A 21,055-nucleotide genomic window follows, 5' to 3' on the forward strand; every position below is an offset into this window, starting at 1 on the left:
GTGACGTCATAATTCGACGCACGCGAAACGACAGGCCTAGACCTGTCCGAAGCACTCATGCGATTGATGACGTAAGACCGGGATATTTCGGTAGCTTTCATTCTTTATTTTGGTCCTGGCTTGATCATCGATGAAATAACTGGAACCAGAAGTTTGTTCAGACCAGCCGTATTCGACCCTAATGCGCGATTATTGAAAATTCTACCGATTATTCTACAACCATGAGGTGATTCCCCGAACATCACCAAGAAGGAACAACACAACCAGCCAAGCAGGGAATTTCCCTTGAACAAGGTCAAGGTCGCCTCTGGCATTTGCATATTTCACTGTCTCCGTCTATTCAAGAGATTGTTGACCAGCATATATTTTGCAAACAGAAATTCTAAAGCAAAATCTTTCCATCATAACAGAAAGAGCTCGGTGAGCGGAAATTTATTGACTAGCGAAGAAAAGTGACAGAACACGCAAGAAACGAAGGCAGTGACGTCACAAATATTTTAAGCAAAACGTGGAAGCGACGAAGCAGCGGCATAGGTGAGAGGTGCGGATGATATTTTATGGCGGCCGCGTCAAAATAAACCGTCCACGCAAAACAGAGTTGACGTTGGGGAACAAAACGTGAGATGATTTCCACAATAAACACAAACAAGACGGAGGTGGACGAACAACTACAGACAAGAACAAAAACGACAGAAGAACGAAATAGGACCAAGAACGAAATTGTTGATGAAATTATGCGAGAAATTAAGGAATCATCAGTGCTGAGGTCGTCTCCCTCTCTGGCCCTTCCTCCCATCTCTGTAACAAAAGACATAATTACGTAATAAGAGGAGCTGACGTAAGCCTAATAACACCGGCCCCATATGGGCAATTGAACATGTTCAGGATTTCACAGAAATAAGAAAAGTCGAAGCGTGAAAGCGCACAAGTGTCATTGTGACGCAATAACTGTTGTCAATCGCGCATCCGGTCGTGTCACCAAAATGGTTGGTTGGTTGTTTCAGGCGTCACAACCGATCGACCATGAACTTTACATGAAGTTATCATCGCATATTACATGAACTTTAACCAACTCACCCCTTGACGTGTCTCCTGCGCCCCCCAGCGACTTGACCTTGACCCGAGTTAAGTTCAGGGCAGAGGGCTTGAACGTGGCCGCGAACACCGCAATGGTAGCAGACGAGGAAGGACCTGGAAAGATCGATGGAATCTTAACTGTGGTCTTGCTGGTGACCTTGCTATTCCAAACAACTTACTGTCTGTTGGATGACGTAGGCAATGTGACTGCGCCACTGGTGACGTCATCTTCTTCTATCCAGTCACTCTCACGAGGGTTGTTCGTTTCTGATTGGCTGAACTCTATGACATCAAAAGCACAGCATATTAATACCATCCCAAGTATAAGATTAGAGAAGATAGAGTAGAGATTCTTTTCGTCATAATGGCGCTGCATTGTCCTACAAACGTCACAAGCAGGAGGCCAGAACACAGACCAACCTCTATCTGGCATTATCGGCTGGTAGTCACCGGCAGAATTGGAAAGCATTCCACTATCACTGCTGCTTCGCTTCAACAATATTTTCCTCTCTGCAAGAATGAGAGCAAGTTCAACTCGCCACACAGACATCACAAGCAGTTCTTACATAGACATCACAGATAATTCTTACATAGACATCACAGATAGTTCCTACATAGAGATCACACACAGTTCCTACATAGACATCAGTACCATGCCTGTCTCCGTCTCCACTTCTTGATCTTGTTCCTCGTGAATCTTCCGATGTCGATGATAACAATTTATCCGAATTAGACAACTTTTCATGTTCTATTGCGTTACAATTCAGCTCAGTGACATCACTGAAAGATTGTGCGTCAACAATTGTATCGCTTTGCACCGCTGGGCAACCAAAATCCCCTCGATCTGGAAAAGAGTTAGTCGATAAAAAGTTTCATAAAACTTTTAATAAATTTCTCCTTGAAATTAGAGAGTTCTGTTTCAACCAGACACAGAATCATTTGCAGAAGATCGTTAAAATTTACCTTTGTGGTCGGTAGGGTCCTGTCTTGTAGCTGGGCCGGTCTGTATATCAAGTAATGTTGGAAAAACAAAATAATATCACACAGCTTAATAATAACCGGCATTTAACCCTGTGCTTTGAAACTAGGCGGACCAGTTTGAGCCATTGTTAGTGTGATGCTAAGTTATGAAAACTTCAACGATTAAGCAGACAAACCTGGCCATCTTGTGGTAAGAATTTCTCCTGGTTTTGAGGGGAATTTGTTCGTTTCTTGTAAATCAGGTCAAACACATTCTACAAAAAGCACAGTGCAATCATTACGTCATGTGAGCATCTTGGCATCAAGTATCCATCGACATCTTACCTGTATTTCAGGAAACTTGTCAATATAAGCAAGCAGCTGGTTTGAACCAAGAGCATCACGAAGCTTAAAAATGTTCATCGGGATCTGGAAGTGGCAAAATTCTTCGTACAATTCGGGAAACCTTTGCATCTGCAACAATGAAAACAAGTGACGTCACAATGACATCATAGTGATCCAGACGACGATGGGATTGGTCGTTTATATACGTTTATTTATACCTCGGCGCTCATCAGAGGTTGAACAAGGGCAGTAGGAAGCATGCCCCATATATGCTGCTGTTGGTGGATCAGGTCGGCCCAAAAGCGCTTGATATCAGCCGGTGGTTCCCCCATTCTGAAAATTTTTTTTATAGCATTTGATGCCAATCCAACAATAGACATCATACTGATAGCAGCAACTCACATCGCAGAGTTGACGAATTGGTTTGAGTTTTCCCCGTACAAGATGAGCGTGAGAAAGCGGAGACATCGTTGGGCCGATTTGTTCCAACCCTCAGTGGTGCACGGAGTCCATACCTCTGGCATCGCGGGTTGCGTGGAATGACCCGATCGTGGAAAGAAAGCCTTGGAATTGGGTGAAAGTTGGCTGCTTTGGGGGTACAGCCGATTGAAAGAGGGGCCGGGGGAAGCATGAGTGGGGTCCATCGAGCTGGGTGTGGGTGAGTGTGAAGGAGGTGGGGGTGAACTTTTGCTCAAATCACTTTCAGCAACGGAGTTTATCTGATCTGATTGGTCAGCTTTCTGCTTCAAAGTGTCGACGTCATCACGACGCTGCGCATCGGGTCTGATGCAGGAGATCTTCTTCAGCTCATCGAAGTCGAGAGCGTCCGTCATTCCTCGACACTCGTGCATGTGCTCTGGGAGGAGGTTGTACTCACCACCGACATCAAACAACGCGGCATCCGGACTTTTATCCGCCGATGTTTCAGATGTGGCTTCGTGCCAATCATCATCTGTCACAACTTTGCCACAAACTTCATCGTTGTCGTTGTTGTTTAGATCGACCGATGTTGTATCTACGCCCTGTGTAGCATCTTTGGCAACTGCATCTATGTTTTAACAAGCAGTCTGTTCCAAGACACACCATAGACATCAACTAAAGGTTCTGGTCAAATAAACAAGAGAATGAAACACGAGCCATAACAAACCTTGCACGGGTGGAGGTGAGCTGCTTTGGCTTAAAATTTCGTTGGAATCTGAAATCGACAAGATCGGGGCAAGATGGGCCGTTGTGAGCGGGTCCAGAGGTTCAGCTGAGATTTTCACATATTTGCTGATAGTGATGTCATAATACAAGCATTATGATGAAATGAAACAATACTTACACAATATACAGAGTGAGGGAGATGTGGCACGAGAGTTCGGTTTCTTCTCGGTCTGTGAAAGAAATTGCAACAGTCAGACAACACGGAGTTCGAATAAAACCTGATCCTACGCATGGAAATAAGCAAGCCTACTTGATTGGGAACAAGATCTTCCGATTTTAATTCAACTTTTTTTGTTCCTGCTTCAGATTTCGTTGGATTCAAAACGTCTCTCACAACAGGGACTTCCCCTTTATGTAGTCTTATATCTTGACAAAGCTGAATTTAAATTAAGATAAAATGAAGGTGAAAAGCCTTAGGTCCAGTTTACAGTTAACACTGGTTGAAGGAATATCACATCCAACGTTGTGTAACTTTCAATTCAGTCAATGCATAATAAATGACTCGACTATAATAATATTTCAACTTCTGCAGCAGCTTCATTTCCACCTTTGCCTTTGAAGGATCTGCATCGTCTGAAAAATCTTTGATTGAAGTTTCCTTTAAATATTCGACTCATCTGCACACAACTTACCTTCCTTGAGCAAGCTTGATGCGTTCGTTCCATCCAAGCTGACTTGGGCAGCCCAGGGCCGAAGAAGTTCGTGGTGAAGGAAAGTTATCTTTAGAGATGGTTTCAAATTAGCTCAATCAATTACTTATTTAGCAACGTTTCAGCTGATTGAAAAATTACCTCTTTTTTAAACTTGACTTTCAATTCAATTGAGTTTTCAAGCTGCTTCGTAATTCGTCGGCGAACATTCGCTGAAATTTCTGGAAATACTTTGCCATTTGGTGAATCAACTCCATTGAAACTAACTTTGATCGCCTTCGAATAAAATTCAATAATCGCCCGAACACAAGCTTGCACATCATCAGTTCGGAGTCACAGCAATTAAAATACAACATGAAGCCACCAAAGTAAAACAAATGATAAATGTGTTTTGTGTCGCTCTCACCAACGGGTTGATCTTCTCCAAGCATGGGATCACCTTGTAGAAGTGAACTTTATCACGAGCGACAAACTTACAAGACATCTCATAGTAGTCAATAGGGTGAATTATTACATCACGTGGTCCTTTGTCCTAGAAATCAGGAGATTGGAACTTATTATGTTGAAGGTCACTTCATTTGAAGGGAGGCGGCAAACCACAATTGTTAACGATGCACATCAAGATGTTGACTCGGAGAAGTTAACAACGATCTTCACCCATCGCTTTCTTCCTTTCTTTCTGTCATCATGCTCCTGCAGAGTGTAAACGCATCTCATCAGATGCGGGAGTTCAGGGTTTTGAGTCTTCGCGATCACGACAGACCACTCATTACTTTCAACTTCGTGTTCCGGGATCAGAATTAGTTTGTTCTCCTCCAAGCTAAGTCTGGGGAAAAGAGAAAGTTGACATTAAACGAGATCCCATGACGTATTATTCACATGGCTTGAGTTGATCATAACTTCTGTTAAATAACGAGAACTTACTGCAGGTAATATTGCAGAGCGGCGAGAATCCACTTTCCGTGGCTCACCAAAGCTGGGTGTGGGAAGAAGAAAGCAGCACGAGCCCCACTCAGCATCGTGCGGGTGATAAAACTCTGCGGGATCACATATTCGCTATCTTCACTGGGCTGAGTGCACAGTGATGAGTTGATGTCAGTGTTTTCAAGAATGTCGCCTTACAAAGGATGCTAAATTACTTCCACTAATAAATTATTACTCTAGTTTGTCCCGCAACTATGCTCTGGTGTTGCAATGACGAAAGACTTTTGTAAAATCTGCCCAAGCCTCTGAAAACATTTTTACTCACTTGCAGAATAAAAAGACATCTTTGAGATCCGGAATGTCTTAATGTCCACCGTGTGGTCCATGTCAAACAGACCGCGATCCACCTCCAAGTACGGACCAAGTTCATCATTCGAGTTGCCAAGCAACGCATCTCTTACCAATGCTTCCAGTGTTTCAATCTGAGATTTTGAAAAATGTTGGTCAGAACTTGACATTACACTTGAACAAAACTGAAGCAAACGTGACTCATCTACGTCAAAGATGACTCGTACCTCTGACTTGAATTTTGTCTCGTCAAGATCTTTGTCCTCGTCGGATATTTCATCCAATAATCCACGGCAACTCTAAATATAATTCAGGTTCACCTTCACTTGAACTTTATCAAAGATATGAACAATGCATATTACTGGCTTGGCCAGGGTCGACAACATGCAGAAATGTGGTAATTGTGACCTCACAGTACAAAAGCTACAGTGTGACCTTTAACATGAAATTATTAACACTGGAATTTAAATGGAGTCATAAAACAAAAACTTTTTCAAAAGTTCTGGTTTAATCTGTTTCACTTTCTTCTGAGAAAGATTTCTCATCTTATTTCCAATTACCGTCTTTTACGAACCATAAGGCGCACTGTCAATAAATTGCTTTGATTAGTTTTTTGTTCATACATAAGGCGCACCAGGCTATAAGGAGTATGGGTTACCGTATAAAGCTCATTAAAATACGCTGCGCGCATGCGTGCTAACGCATGCATGCGCATACGCATTATGATCCATACATTAGGCGCACAATCAATTTATGAGGGAAAAAAAGGATTTAAATTGCGCCTTATGGTCCGTAAAATACGGTAATTCCCAATTATTAATTATTATTATTATTATTGTTACATTATTATTTGCCAGTTTAACTTGAGCAAAAGAAGTATTTTAAATTTAAGTGACATGACCCCATATAACTACCCAAAATACTGACTTTAAACAACATACAATGTACATCATGATACATGAAGTGAGTGTTGAGGTCTGGTATCGTGTTGAGATGCAAAATACAGTTGATGGCGATGTGCCAACCACTTTGATAAAACCAGGCTTAAATATTTTGTAAAACCTGCTCATTTGCACTCACTTTCACGATGTTGTTGCTCAGCTCTTTCAGTTTATCTCGTGTTAAATCCGCTTTTTCACAAATTTTGCTCATCTTCGCTTCAACCTCCCGATTTAGATCTTTCTCCTTCGAATTAAGTTGATCGGTGATGTAATTGTAAACCTCCATCAGCTGCGAGTGAATTGTCTTTCGTGCAGCTTCACCACTTGAAAAAGAGTTTTCATTGTAAAATATTATCCGCCCGAAACATGTTTCCAGCAAAATGCCTCCTTGTCAATCACTGTGAAGAGTTTGCTGAGCAAGAACGACCTGAACCTGCCGGGAAATTAAATTGATTTTCAACTTACTTGGATTTCTTGATTGAAGTTCTCACGTTCAACTTCACAATCTCACTTTCAATTTTTTCAACTGAAGAACTAAAAACAAAGGCTTTTGTGATGAAACAATATAACAACTTGCAGAAGTAGACGAAAATTCTATAAAACAAATTATTGAACATGACAATATGGTTAATCAAGAAATGATGCATGAAGAATTTAATTCAAAAGAAACATGCAAAGTGGAACCGCATAATTTCAGTCACTTCTGGCGTCCATTAACAACTCAGCACACCCAAGCTGCCAGTACAATCATGTTTTATTACAAATCACTTTCGGAAAACAAGCTAAGACACTCAAACCGTTACAGTTAATTTCAGTTTTAGTTGTGAAAACATTTTCTTGTTTTAAATAGTTAAAAATCATTCGCTAAAAATAACTGTGCTAACAAAGATTGAGTTTCCAGAAGCTACGGCTAAAATGTTCCGATATGAATAAGAATGAACCAATACGGCAAAGACAACCAACATATTAAATTATCTGTCTCAAACTCACAGCTGAAAACCTTTGATCTGGTTTTGTAGATGCTCCCTTTTGTACTGGGCTTGTAGCGATTTTGTTTGGTGAAGAAGAAAAATCCCTTTATTGTGATGCGAAAATTTGCAGTTTTCGCAAATAAGAACACCACCGTGTAAATTAATTTCTGAAAAAAATACAAGCATGACTTGGTTGCTAAAGTACAAGGTGTACTATAGAAGTGAAAAAGCTGATTTGCAACATTAAAATAGACACAAAAGATCAAAATAAAATGAAGGAATGGCAACATAACAACCTATACCTGCAGGGTTGATACAAGTTGTGCAAATATAAGCAGCCTCCCCCTGCTCACAAATCTCACATTTCATGTTGTCCATTGCACGACTAATATATTCCAACTTAAGCTGAATAAGAATGAATATGGAGTAGGAAGTAGTGAGTGAGTGATGATGCAAATGCATAACAAGACAATGGTAACCTAAAACACACCATTTTAACGTGTACACAATATGTGAAGTCACAAGAATTTCCTATACCGAGTAAGTTCACGAATTCAAATCATGGAGCTACTTTCTATTTATTTATTTTAAGAGCGACATGACGTGACTTGTGTGAACTGTCTATTCCATACAAATCATTGCCGATCTCGCTTAATTGAGATTACGCTAAAACTGTCAACCTCCTGCTGGTGTAAGCCAGACAGCAAAACCAGAATAGAAATAATTGCAGTTTTTGAATAAAAAATTCTGCACGCACAAGAACAAATTTTCACATGACATCATAAACAACGCAGTGCACAGTTCTCTCTCAACCACTCTCTTTAAAATGATCAGAATTTGTCCTCATTCATGCAATCATGTAGATTTATAGTTTATGTTAACAAACAGCAAAGCTTTAGTGAAGACTGTAGAGTTTGGCAAATGCGAAACTAACAAGTGCACACAAGGTCAAGTGCATCTGGGCCATAATGCGGTTCGAGCCGAAATTCTTGAATGTCAATTCACTGCATAAAAACTAAATAAATTGGGGCTTAAGTGAAAAAGGTCAACGCCTAAAATTTATTTCAATGTTTTGTTTATTAATCATGGATTCGCGTTTAAACAACCATCTTCGACATGTTAAGTGCGGTCTGGTCGTGAAGTTAGGCGTGCAAGTTGATGAGTCTAGACGGCTACGTGCGTGCACCACACTTTCCACAAAGGTATAAAGTTGTGGCAGTTTTTAATAAAAATGCAAATTGAGACTTGAGAGCTTAGAGACAGCCTACCCTGAAGCTTCAATCCGGAAAATGATGAACCGAAGCAGAAAAGGTTCCTTTGCTATTAGCAGTGTGAATGAAAACGACAAAACACTATAAAAAGCCGAATGTGACAACATGCGTATGTCATTTTATAACGTAGTTGCGTGAAAAATATGTCTGTTACACAGCTCCACCGGTACCGGGGAGGGTGGACGAATGAAAGCAACTTCAATGCATTCCAGTGCAGGAACCCGCGGGAGTTTTTCGTGTTGTCTGTCAATCATGCTTCCATAGACATGGTATAAAATGATGATTCTTCCGTTTTGTTTGAAAACATGAACGATTATCTTATTATAAAAATAATCTGTAAATAAGGCTGCGTGAGACTATTTGCTTGTGAGATTTTTGTTTGTACACCTCCTCCGCTTATGGTCTCCCAAATTTTGCTCCATTGATCGCCAGGAGTCATGCGTCTTAGGTTCGAACTTGGAAGCTGCTACTATAAATTAGAAATCTCGATAAACTGAAAATAGCATTTTCATTATTTCATAAGTTTTTGCAGAGATTTTATATTTTTGAAGACATAAACTTGCTTTAAAATCAAGACATTGATCAAGACCAAAGTTCATTGCACAACACAAGTCGAATTTTAAATTTTTTCAGCTAAAAAAGCATTAGAGTTAGAGTTTTCCGCTCTAAGTTTGGAACATGGTCATTTCGAAGTTTATCCAACAGCGACCTTCAAACCAGTTTCAGCAGATTGTTTTAGAAAACCGAATGATAACTTAATGGACCTGCATTAAATTTTTCTGAGCCCAACCCAATGAAAACAGAGATGAAGAAGTCGATATTTTCGCAGTAACCACTTTTATCAGGAAGAAAAATTGAAATCCAAATTCATTAACTTTTTTTATCTATACTTATGCACATGGCAGGAAACCATAATTATTGCTCGTATTATGCTCACAGACGGAAAACATCCACTCTGTATTTTTGACTTATCTAGTAACTGAAACCAAAACTATATCTTGTCTGAAGTTCTGAACGCTACCTTATTGAAACTAGTAACTATGCAAAGTAGTTGAAGTGACTTAATAATTTTGAAAACGCAAAGCGATTAAATAAAAACGTTGCCATAAGTGTTAACAACATAGGATGCTCTTTGCAAAATTAGCTATGCATGTGTATTCGAAGGCTTTAAGCCAACATGAACATGATACAGTATTATACATGTCTATACTGCTACGATTCATGTTTTATCCACCAAAATAATATGAATTTGAACACGCACTGAGCTTATTACAACAGCTGGCATTTTTTTATGAACTTTACGTTTCAATTTAGATTTCATAACGTCTGCACTGATTAGGTAAAACTGTAAACTTAATTAACTTACAACGAATGCTTAGTGACAAGGTCTTATGACATCAGGCTTGATTGTGGCTCTCCACTCAATGTCGGCTAAAATCAACACACTGAGCAAAATGAGAAGTAATTCCACCTCAACCATTATTGCGTTAAGTAGAGTTAACGACTCAAAGGCCAAGTGTTTTTGTAAATATTAGGATGCCTGAAATTGCTTGATTTTATTTTCAGGCACGACTCACAAAATAGCAGCTCAAGAGAATAACAACTTGAAAGTAAATAAAGGTTACAACGCAAAATACATCAAACAACGAAACTCACTCTTCATATAAGGCAATATGTGGCAAGCATGCAGATGAGTTTGGTAAAAGACCTGACAACGTTTATGATAAAAAAAATGATTCCAAAACTCAACCATTGAAAATGATTAAATGCAAAAAAACGTCTCGCCTAAAAGGCAAATTAGGACTGTTTAAACAATCGCCACAAATCAAAATATTGTCCCTTTTAATAAGCTTACTACTGTATGTCATGCAGTTTACCAGACTCATCAAAAATAAATAGAAATCATGTATATCCAGTATGCGACAAATACCGTACCTAAGAGACTTGCTGCAGTCGGGTGTTGAGATGATCTGCAAAATATCTTCAACAAACATGTTAAAATGACATCATAATCCTCTTGTAATCAGCCATAGTTTAGTTTGTCAACTTCAAATTTGGGTTAATTCATTAAGAAGTAAAAATAAAACAGACATTTCAATTTTATACTCCACCGATTAAAGGCTTTTTGAGTTCCATCACTGAGCACAAACTAGTAAGGACCTGTTGTAAAAATACAGTGTGAAATATTTTGAACAACTCAGTCTGAATCTATTGGTAGCCCCTTATCATGATTACGCAGACAATATCTTCTAACTGAGTTTATGAAATGTAAAAGATACGCTAAGATAAAGATCTAAAAAATAACCGACATTTAAATTAGAATGTAGGTTGTAGAAGAACTTCAGTTGGAGCGAGATGAAACCTGGTGAAATAAAAACAGAGCATAACAAATGCAGAGATCAGACACAAGGTGCTTGCCACATAAATGCCACAGAAAAATATCAACAAGTTTATCAACACTAGCCATGAGAAAATGAAACCGACCATTAGTCAAGTGTGCAGTTTCGAACTTGTCTTGTTTTCCCATTTTCAGTTATAAAAACGACAAAGTTCTTCATGAATTACAGCCATGTGTGGAATGAGTTTCATTGCACATGGAACACACTTCAAATGAAAGTTTACCATCTGATACATGAAGGCAAACACCAGGAGACACACTACTGTTGCTTTCCAAGCTATCAGTTGTGTCAAGTTTTCCTTGCTTTGGGTAGTTGTGATCATCATGAGATAATCCGAACTTTCTTTTGACTCCTTTAAGCTGCGGCTTGACCAATGTGATACCGGGAGCTTTGGCAACTATGTTCAGCAACTGTGACAATTCACTTTCGTGAGCTAAGACTGAACGCAAGTAATCCACCTCTTGCTTCAGGTCTTCAACAGTGCTTTCAAGTTTATTTACTTTTATGCATAAAGATTCCTTATCTGTTCGTAGCGTTTTCACATCATTTTCAAGCTCTTGCATATAATTCTTCTTTTTCTCGCGATTCCTGCGAGCTGTCTTTGCATTTTTCGACATGCACGGATTTTTTTTTGTAATGTTTGTTTCAGACAGACTGTGGAAATTGTAATTCAATTTTTCTTGTCCTCCATCACTGAGGCTGACACTATGCTCTGAACCTGCTGTTGGACTGTTCACATTTGCAGACGGAGGGATAGACAGGAAGCTTTCGTAGCTGGATTGTCTGTTTAATTCAGAAAGTGGTAAGTCGCACAATTCAGCAAACAACTCCCCAGTAGCGCTATTTTCATCACAGTCACTTTTGCTGCTTTCGTACGGTGGAGTCAGCACTTGCACCCTGTCCACAATGAGTGGCGGATCCCACATTTCACCAGCAATGCTGTTTTCACTACTAGATAATAGAGAACAAAAATCATTTTCCAAAAGAAACGAACCATCGTTAAGGTAGTTCATCACTACCAAGTAGTCTCATCGGCCGAAATAACAGCTTAAAGTTTCGTTTAAGCTGTTACTGTTACAGGCTATAGGCCAGTCGATTACAGTATTAGCTTAACTTCAAAAACAAACGCAACCGAGCAAAGTTTAAATGCCAAGTTATCTTTCCAGAATATTTTAATCCTGATGCAAACCACTAGGCCAGTTCACAAACAGCCGAAACGTCTACACACAAAACTTTCCAATTATTGCGAAACCGCGGACTTACAAACCTGATAAACAAAAGATCGTGAAAACGTAGGTCTTACGTTCTGCCAAGTTGCCAATTTAAAATTATTCGTTTGATAACTTAGGTATAAATAAATTATAAAAAACATTTATTTTAAATTAACCGATATAAATTACTACAAAAAGTAAAAATTTAATTTTTTATTAAAAATTAAATGTAAAATACAAAAATATTATAGTGTAATAACATTAAAAATTTTCACAAAAATTTTTTGTATGTTCATTTAAAACATAATGGCAACACCTAGCAAATATACGCGCATGCGCATTAAAGAAGCCGTATGCGCATGCGCAATTCTGTGGTAATTGACATAGATATCACACGTTTAAATCCGAATATTGCCTTTATGCATAAGTCAAAGATTTAGGAATAATTTATGTGAGCAAAACTTTATTTGCGCACTTTCAACTTTCAATTCTGATCACTTTTAAAGCTGCGCGAGTTTTCATTGAACTGTTTATTCATTCTCGGGAAACAAGAACAAAGATGACAAAGCGTAAAATGATTTAAACGCTCAAAATTATTGATGGCTATTCTGTGGTCGTGCCAAATAATGACCTGTAATGGAATGATTGGTTATTGTTGTTGAACTTGACTGTACCAGTCACTCCAATACAATCTTTGATTGTCTGAATGTTTATTGTCTTCGATATAATGAGCCTCAAGGTCGTTGTTTGCTTAATCAATCCTAGACTCGATTGTTCAGCTAAAAGCTGATTGTCTTGTGTAGCCGACAAGCAGAGTTGTCTGACTTAACACTGAGCTTGTCTTAAGTTCTACTGTTCAGTAGTTTGCACAAATTTGTTGATTGTATAAACTGGTTATATTGTTTCTTCGTTATAGGATTACAAATTGACAGAACATTGGCACATCAACAGCACTTCATTCAACAGTCAATGTAATAGCATTTTGGCTTAGCTATATTCAACTGCATTAAATTGCTGATTGCTGATTATTCCCAGACTTGTTACTTCGTACTGCTATACGCTAACAAACTTATTTTCGACAAACTGAACGCGTGCAAGAAAGGCACAAATATTACGTCACAACAATAATACAGGAAATGATTGTGTCTCGTGTTACTCTTTGCTAAAACGACACATAAATATTAGAATTGTAAATCCTACATAATCTGTATATTAATTTTGGTTATTATCACAGTATTATCACAGACCCTATGCCAAATATTGATCCCCCTTTGTGACGTAATAAATTAAATCATTTAACACACAACGAGCTCTATACACAAGTAACCTACAGAAGTTACAGACAGAAGTAAGCCAACTCTTGTGACCTGTATACGGAATTTTGTTTGCCAGTATAGGCCTACATGCGGTCGCAAAATTTACGGTATCATACTATACAACCACTGAATAAGGGCACGTTTTCTGCTGAATCAAATCCTTTATCAGACAATGAATTTATTACGTCACCGAGTGGAGGGGGTTATTATTTGGCTCTACACCGGCTGCCAAGTTTGTTCTGGGCATTGTGGCGTAGAAGTTTGGCATGAATGAACATAATGTTTCCTCACGTAAACCCCGGAGATTAAACTCGAGTTTAGGGAAAACTTTCAACTGAACTAACAGCCTAAAAAATGACACATACAAACTCACCGGAAGTATAAGGTTCTTGATCCAAAGACGAAACTCGAAAAGCGCTGAATCATGCAACATTTAAACGTCACAATGCCCGGAAAAAAATTGGCACAACACCGGCACAAACTTGGTGATGGCAACTTGCAACTCCACTAAACCCAAAAGACAAAAGTTTGAAGTTTTATAATAAAATCCCTTATTAAAACCTCGTCATCCAGACTTTAGCAGACGAGCAGGTGGTGTAGGCCTATTTGAGCAATGTAGGCTACAGCTGAACAAGTTGCAGCTTCCAAGCTGCACTTCTGACCGCATGGAAATAGAAAGCCCATCACAAACAAACCTCATCACAAGCCATTGTTTCCAATATCTGAACTGCACATAGAAAAAATGTGTGTGCAATTGTATGTGTGTAAAATAAAATTGAAATTTTGGAATCTTCAGTTGAATGAAATGCACTGGAAAATCTGACTTAGACCGACCAGTTAAACTTGTAAGATGTTAAAACACAAGTATTGCTATAAACATGGTAGATTGCATTGTATTGTACAGTATATTGTTAGTTTCTAGTTGTTGACTGTGAGGAGCGAAAATATGGTTCTAACCTTCGTTGTAGACTGATCAAACAAGAAATACGCTCACAAACAAATGATGAACGGGAAAATGTGGCAAAGCACTGAAGGCTTAACATGTGCAATGTGTGAATTACATTATTGTATAATGGCGTTACATCGATTGAAGGTTGGCACGACCACCAAACCCAGAAAGCGTTTAAACGAGACCACAGCCAATATGTTAGATTGACACGGTTATGTCATTAATGTAACCCAGCATAGATTTCAGAAAGAGTCAACAGGTAATGAAAAAGAAGTCACAAAAGAGCTGCACGAATATCTGACGGCTTGGCCAGTTATGAGCAGACGGAGGATTAATTATTATTTCTTCTGAACCTCATACAAAGCGCAACAGAGAAGGGTGATTAGGCAAGCAGCCAATCATCGTTTCTTATTTATCAGTCGTTCGTGCCTTGTTGCTTTCAACCCAAAATTGAAAAAAATGGAATATTTCTTCATTTGAAATCATGACGAAACAAAGCATGAGTAAACAACAAATATTCATCGGTTCCTGTCACGTAGAGAAGCTGCAGCGTAATTTTAAGTCCAAGCAACAGGTAAAAATTTGAAGCGCAGTTACTAAGAAAGTGATTGTCAAGATTCTAGAATGATGACGTCGGCATTGTTGAAGCTGATGCTGATTGGCTTGATTTGCGCGATTGCGGGTGAGATTAGAGACAGAATTTGCCAAAATATTTGCCGTATGTTTTTCTGGGTGTTAAGACATCAAAATTATTGCGGCCAAGTGGAGGATTTTCAGGACCATCTATAGCAGTGATTCTCAACCGCGGCTCACAACTGTACATTTTGCGGCTCTCACGAACTTAGTGAAAAATTAATTAGTTGTATCAGAATTGCAACAAAGGAAGTAAAAGAAATCAAGAATTATTGAATTGTCTCAGCAAGGATCCCGTGTACGAAGTACTAATGTTACTAGGTTGCTACCGTACTGCTGTGTAAAATCATTTTGTGGTTTGTGACGTCATAATTGTGACGTCATTTTTCATGCGGCTCCTTGCAAACTTTAGGTTTGAAATTCGGCTCTGGCACTAAAAAGGTTGAGAATCACTGATCCATAGGCTTCAGTGAAAAAGAATTATGACGTAATAATTCCTCGTTCCTGATATGATACTATGAAGACACTGCAAGATTGATTGCAAAACAAATTGCGCAGCTTTTGGTCATATTCTACTTCACCACCCTCATAATTAAACATAATGACGTCATAAATGCTCAGTTTCAGGTAGTCCGGAATGGCATAATGATCCGGATGGTGGCGTTATAACGAGCCCCAACTACCCAGGGAATTACCCCAATAACCAAAACTACGCTTACGTCATTAATGCCCCAAAAGGTTACATTGTTGTCTTGACAATGAAGAGCTTTATTACCGATGACGTCAACAGCTTGGGAGATAAGACAGACTACTTGAAGGTGTGACGTCATAAAAAGCTCGTAAAACAATTTCCACCGGTACCATGGCAACCAAATCTTAACTTCAATATCTTTGAAATATTTCCTCAGATTTACGACGGCCGCAAGAATCAAGACCCTGTGGGAATCGATCTCTACGGCACGATGACGTCACCTTATCGCTACATCTCGAACAATAGGAGAGTGAGAATGAAGTTTATCAGTGACGCAAACGGGACTTTCCCCGGGTTCTCCATGAGATACGACGGTAAATAAAATTAACTCACAACTCGGTACTATGGCGTCATAATGCGATTTGTCTCAGTCATCAACCGAAAGAGTCATTGTGACCTGGAAGGGCTGGCGGTCGACCACGGCGCCATCGACTTCTGCAATGGCACCAAGGCCAGATTTGCCACCCAATGCACCATTCATTGTGACGATGGATACCAACTGCGTGGTGGCGCTGTTACCCATTGCCTGCACAACTACTTTACCCAAGTTCATTGTCAACTGGAAAGTGAGCTTAATGACGTATGGAATAGTAGTCTATGACGTAGACAACTAGTCATAATATTGAGATATTTCTTTCACACACTAATATTAAGCGAGATCACGTCACATAGGTCCTGACCAAATGCAAGCGAGACTGGATGATGTGTCGAATGACGTCATCAAGGCAAGCAAACCCAGAAGTCCTAGATTGCCGGAGCAACTTCCGCGAAAAGAAAACTGATGACGTTTTTAAATAAAGCTGCTGTGATTGTGATGACGTCACAAACCTGTAATTTCATGACGCTATGAAGCTCTTTAAACTGCGTCATAAAACCAACTTCATTCATAAATATACCTGAACATTACTGACGCTCTGCAGCTTATTTTATAGTTATTGCGTCATAAAGCTATTGTTTCATTTTGTATCAATTTATTATTTTAAAAAATTTTACCCTATGTCATATTATAATCGTCATAATCGACCCTGACTGTTGTGGTCATGTGACAATGAACACGCCAACCTTCGAGTGGAAGCAATGACGTAATCTTCAATTTTAAGGATTTGGGAAATCACAATAACGCATTAAGAAGACCAGGCCGGAAATGTTTTGTTGATAAAAAATCTTTCTAGACAAATCGTGATCGAACACGTCACGAAATTCGATCGCTATAGTTTGTAAATTTAACAAACATTTCACGGCTTCCCACTTAACGTTTGTGGTGGTGGTGGCATTACGTCACATGCGGAAATTATTTGAAACTAGATTTCGACAAACTGATTTTGAAAGTTGTGAAACTTTAGTTGAAAACTCAGCGAACAGCGAAGCGATGAATTTCGAAAAGTGTTTCGTGAGAAGTTAATTAGTTTGAAAACATTGTTTCTAAAATTAAAAATTACCCAACTCTTGCTATAAACAGGTCATTATGACCTTAAATTCAACAATTCCATGACAGAATTTGAGTCGATGCTGATGTCTCTGGCTCCAGCCACGGCCGCAAAGGTCGCTGCCACAAGCCGCTGCCACTTCGAAGTTTGCTCATATATTTTTACTGGTCAGCATTAGTTGACATAAAATATAAATTAGACAGTTTTAGGAAGAAAAATACGAGCATCACTATCAGAGCATCGTCTACGACTCTACGGTTTGTAGCGAGCTCATTAGCGCCCGCTACCAAAGTATACATTTTTAACAAATGACCGCTAACGAGCGGAATTTTTACATTGAAGGGCTTTTCTTGCGCGCGTCAAAAACGAGAGGGTAAACTTTCCAAAAATTAAAAGGGAAACTCCCTTAATTGCGAAGTTTATCGAAATAGAAACAACATTATGAGAATCGTCACAGCTGGGTCTTCCATTCGTCGTCATGGAGATCGGAGCGCTTCTTTTTCAACCTCCCTCCCTCCCACATCATGAGGAGGAAGACAAGAGCGTTGGCGACCGAGCATCCGAGCACCATGTACATGACGCTGAAGGGCACGATGTCGAAGATGATCCCCCCCACAGGTACCAGGCTCATGGTACCGAGCGCCTGCCCGGCCGAGAAGATGAAGATGTAGTTGCCGGACATGTTGGTGAATTGGGAGGCCCAAGACACTCCTCCAGGGTAGATGGTCGCTTGGAAGAAGCCGTAGAAGAAGGTCATTGCCCACGTGACCTCCGCCGTGTTTTCACCAAATATGGAAACGACGGTCATTGACGCGATGATGCCGACGAAATCTACGAGGATCACGTGCTTCGGGCTGAGGAAGCGAAACACAACGACTCCTGATAAACGACCGAGTCCGAACCCGATCCAGAAAAGGGAGTTGATCAGAGTACCGTCCGCATTCTAGAAATTGAATAAAACAATGGATGGAATCTTCAATTATTATGACGCTGCTCGTAGTTAGAGAATTAGAGAAACTTTCGACGACAAAGTTATAAGATGTCACTGCACTCACTGAAAACTGCAGCTTGGAGCAGATGGATATGGAGTAGATGTAGCTGCTGTAGGACGTCTCGCCCGCCACGCAGAAGAAGTAGTAAGCGCAAATGAGAACAAATAAGACGATAAGGTCCTTGAGCGAATCCTCCTGCCGGGTTTCAACCGTCCCTTCCCGGCCACGTCTCACCTTGGACTCGATCTTGCAGAGCCGGAGCAGAATGAAGATGAGGAAGACGACGAATAAGAAGGCGCCGCAGATGAGGTAAGCCCACACCACAGGATTCGGACCCAGGTCGGAGATGGTCGTCTCTTCCACCTGAGGAATTTTCGCGGTCAAATTATAAATCAAATGCTATTTGCAGTGATGTTCACGCAAATTCTTTCCTTGAATAAATTTAAGCCAACGTTGTTGTTGTAATTGGGTTAGTTTTAAATGTGTCGGTTTATTATTATTTCAAAATAAAGCATTTAGGGTTTAAAAAAGTTTTATGTTTATAAACGGTACGTCATAACAAATAACAAACAACATCGACAATGATCATTATTGATAACAATCTACAATCTTAAATAATCCATCTCGCCTCCATAGACGGCGTGGTCAGCCATGAATTATTATTAGGCTGCGATTGGCCACTAGAGGGACAGAGATCGTCGTCCTCCTGTTGGCTGAGAAACGGCTGAGCTGTAACGAGATGACGTCAGATCGGAAATAAACAATTATATTTCGATTTTGAACGAACAATGAACCTATTATGGGTGCGAGAAAGGCCCCAACCGCGATGGTGAAGTGATATCCTGATATGAGACCCCGGGAGTTCTTCTCCCCCCACACCTGGAGGATGAGGGCTTGCATACCTTGGGGTGAAAATATTTATGTTCAGCTCAAATCAAGTAACCGATGTAGAATCACAGAGGTGTCATCTTAAGCAGGAAAACGCGCGTATCGCTCGTGCCCATATATGGTATTGTCATTGTTGCCGAACAAACTGTCAAAATTTGAACGAACTAATAACAATTAAGGGCTCACCTGCGTCCAGGTAACCGAAGCTGATGCCGCCTATCATGACGACGACGACGAGCAGCCAGAGGTCAACGATCCACGGCGTCGCGATTATCACCCCGCCCAGAAATAGTGACGTAATTCCTGTATGATGTCATAATAAGAAGAGGAGCTAAGGAGGAGGAAAAAAGAGGAACTCACCAAACCCCAACATGTTGTCAACTTTTCTCATGATCGGACCGGTCGCCAAGCCCCCCACCAAGAGGCCGAGTGATCTGCCACTAAACAGCCACGAAACGTCGCTAACAGAAGAATCGACGTTGTTGGCGAGGGTGAGAAGAGTGGGTCCGTGGATGGAGATGAAAAGTCCCTTTAAAGGAAACAATATCTCCTCTAAGCACGGCTAGATATAGAGCAGAGCAATAAATAGCTAGAGATTGCAGGCTAGATTATATAACGTGGACTTGGTGATCTTAACGGCTGCTGCAACATCCTTTGATGGTTCGTTATCGCTGAAATACAAAACTCTTTCATCCAAGTTCACACTTGAGATGACGTATCAGCAATACTCTGATCTGCAGTTTCACTTGCTTACTATGACGTCATCTATACGTAATAAGGAGATCTTACGCTGCCGATCCTGGCCAATGAAATGGCGAAAAGAAGGAGTCCCGCCCACACCAGCCCCCCCTTGCCCTCTGCCTTCGATGAACTTCCCTCTTCGCTCCTCGTGCTCTGCATCGATTTCGCGTCCACGTCGAAATCTTGTCGCGAATTCTTTTCTTCTTCTAAACAAGATAAAGAAATTCTTCACAAATATTTAAGACAACGTTGAAAGGAGATTATGCTTCGGTCGAACACAATTTGATCTGGCAAGGACTTCAATAAGCACGAAGAACAATGCACGAGAGTACGGCAGCAGCCTCAAATAGATTCTTCTCACAAACTGCAAGAACTTTCCCCTCAATTTAAACTCACATAAACGTAAAACATTTTATGATGACATTTAGAAACGGTTCAACGCATCTACATCGCACTAACCTGGAGCCATGTTGAGCTTTCTCAGCGGCTTACGCTCGAGCCTCGAACTTAACGGTCTTGATCGGGCTTCGATATTGCTCTGTGCTGGGTAAGACTAGCGCAGCTCTATGGTGTGCAGTCGCGGTCGTTAAAAGTCGTTAAAAGCAGTTTAAATATGTGCAAGCTATATGGGTTGTTTGTTTAAGGCCGACCCTTGCATTGCGAGCATCCAACTGCATTGAGAACTGATAAAGGACCATTGTTTGTCGATCTCGGTTTAAAGCGCTGCAGAGTTTGTTAATGGCATGTTTGATCAATTCAAATTTGACGTGACGTCATGATAGCAATCCTAGTCACGTGACCTAACGATCAATCATTGACTTTTTGATAAACAAAGAGCATTGTGACGTGGGTACTTATCATCCGGGAAGTTGTCATTGTCATTGGCGCCAATTTTTTTTGATTTTCCAGCAAAATTAATAAAATTTGTCTCAACAATTGACCAGCTCAAGCGATTCGAGCGTACTCGACTTGTAGAACTCGGCGACCGCTGTTCATGAGGAGGGTTTATGATTAATGGGGGATCCCCTTTCGAAGTAAAACAACGAATTAAAATT

General features: G+C 40.1%; 4 protein-coding genes across 5 annotated transcripts; 1 reads left to right on the forward strand and 3 right to left on the reverse strand.

The window, feature by feature from the left end:
- Positions 1–422: 422 nt before the first annotated feature.
- LOC143445814 (uncharacterized) lies at positions 423–14,044 on the reverse strand. Its single transcript, XM_076945139.1, has 26 exons — positions 13,993–14,044; positions 7,725–7,827; positions 7,442–7,589; positions 6,917–6,985; positions 6,591–6,774; positions 5,738–5,809; positions 5,488–5,644; positions 5,163–5,355; positions 4,896–5,064; positions 4,645–4,770; positions 4,380–4,514; positions 4,221–4,308; positions 4,136–4,161; positions 3,839–3,964; positions 3,707–3,758; positions 3,530–3,634; positions 2,785–3,430; positions 2,601–2,715; positions 2,383–2,511; positions 2,235–2,312; positions 2,041–2,080; positions 1,730–1,921; positions 1,498–1,587; positions 1,257–1,359; positions 1,078–1,191; positions 423–798 (listed from the first exon to the last, which is right to left on the reverse strand). The coding sequence occupies exons 2-26, from the start codon at positions 7,798–7,800 to the stop codon at positions 756–758; spliced, it is 3,276 nt and encodes a 1,091-aa protein (XP_076801254.1). The 5' UTR covers positions 7,801–7,827; positions 13,993–14,044; the 3' UTR covers positions 423–755.
- On the reverse strand, positions 10,225–12,361 carry LOC143445815 (uncharacterized). 2 transcript variants are annotated; one of them, XM_076945141.1, is made up of 3 exons: positions 11,178–12,361; positions 11,003–11,055; positions 10,225–10,853 (listed from the first exon to the last, which is right to left on the reverse strand). In XM_076945141.1, the coding sequence occupies exon 1, from the start codon at positions 12,103–12,105 to the stop codon at positions 11,248–11,250; it is 858 nt and encodes a 285-aa protein (XP_076801256.1). In that variant the 5' UTR covers positions 12,106–12,361; the 3' UTR covers positions 10,225–10,853; positions 11,003–11,055; positions 11,178–11,247. The 2 variants fall into 2 exon arrangements, with proteins under 2 accessions (XP_076801256.1, XP_076801255.1); XM_076945140.1 differs by having other exon boundaries at positions 10,225–11,055; positions 11,178–12,360.
- Positions 14,045–15,024: 980 nt separating the features above from the next.
- LOC143445893 (neuropilin-2-like) lies at positions 15,025–17,020 on the forward strand. The gene is made up of 5 exons (XM_076945278.1): positions 15,025–15,250; positions 15,823–16,019; positions 16,110–16,266; positions 16,324–16,518; positions 16,625–17,020. Exons 1-5 carry the CDS (start codon positions 15,193–15,195, stop codon positions 16,732–16,734), a joined length of 717 nt encoding a protein of 238 aa, XP_076801393.1. The 5' UTR covers positions 15,025–15,192; the 3' UTR covers positions 16,735–17,020.
- A 593-nt stretch (positions 17,021–17,613) lies between these two features.
- LOC143446082 (sodium-dependent glucose transporter 1A-like) lies at positions 17,614–20,534 on the reverse strand. Its single transcript, XM_076945567.1, has 8 exons — positions 20,460–20,534; positions 20,049–20,206; positions 19,620–19,788; positions 19,446–19,562; positions 19,166–19,273; positions 19,000–19,100; positions 18,435–18,734; positions 17,614–18,322 (listed from the first exon to the last, which is right to left on the reverse strand). The coding sequence occupies exons 1-8, from the start codon at positions 20,467–20,469 to the stop codon at positions 17,831–17,833; spliced, it is 1,455 nt and encodes a 484-aa protein (XP_076801682.1). The 5' UTR covers positions 20,470–20,534; the 3' UTR covers positions 17,614–17,830.
- Between the last annotated feature and the right edge of the window lie 521 nt (positions 20,535–21,055).

Source organism: Clavelina lepadiformis, chromosome 2 (assembly GCF_947623445.1).
Source record: "Clavelina lepadiformis chromosome 2, kaClaLepa1.1, whole genome shotgun sequence".
NCBI classification, from domain to species: domain Eukaryota; kingdom Metazoa; phylum Chordata; class Ascidiacea; order Aplousobranchia; family Clavelinidae; genus Clavelina; species Clavelina lepadiformis.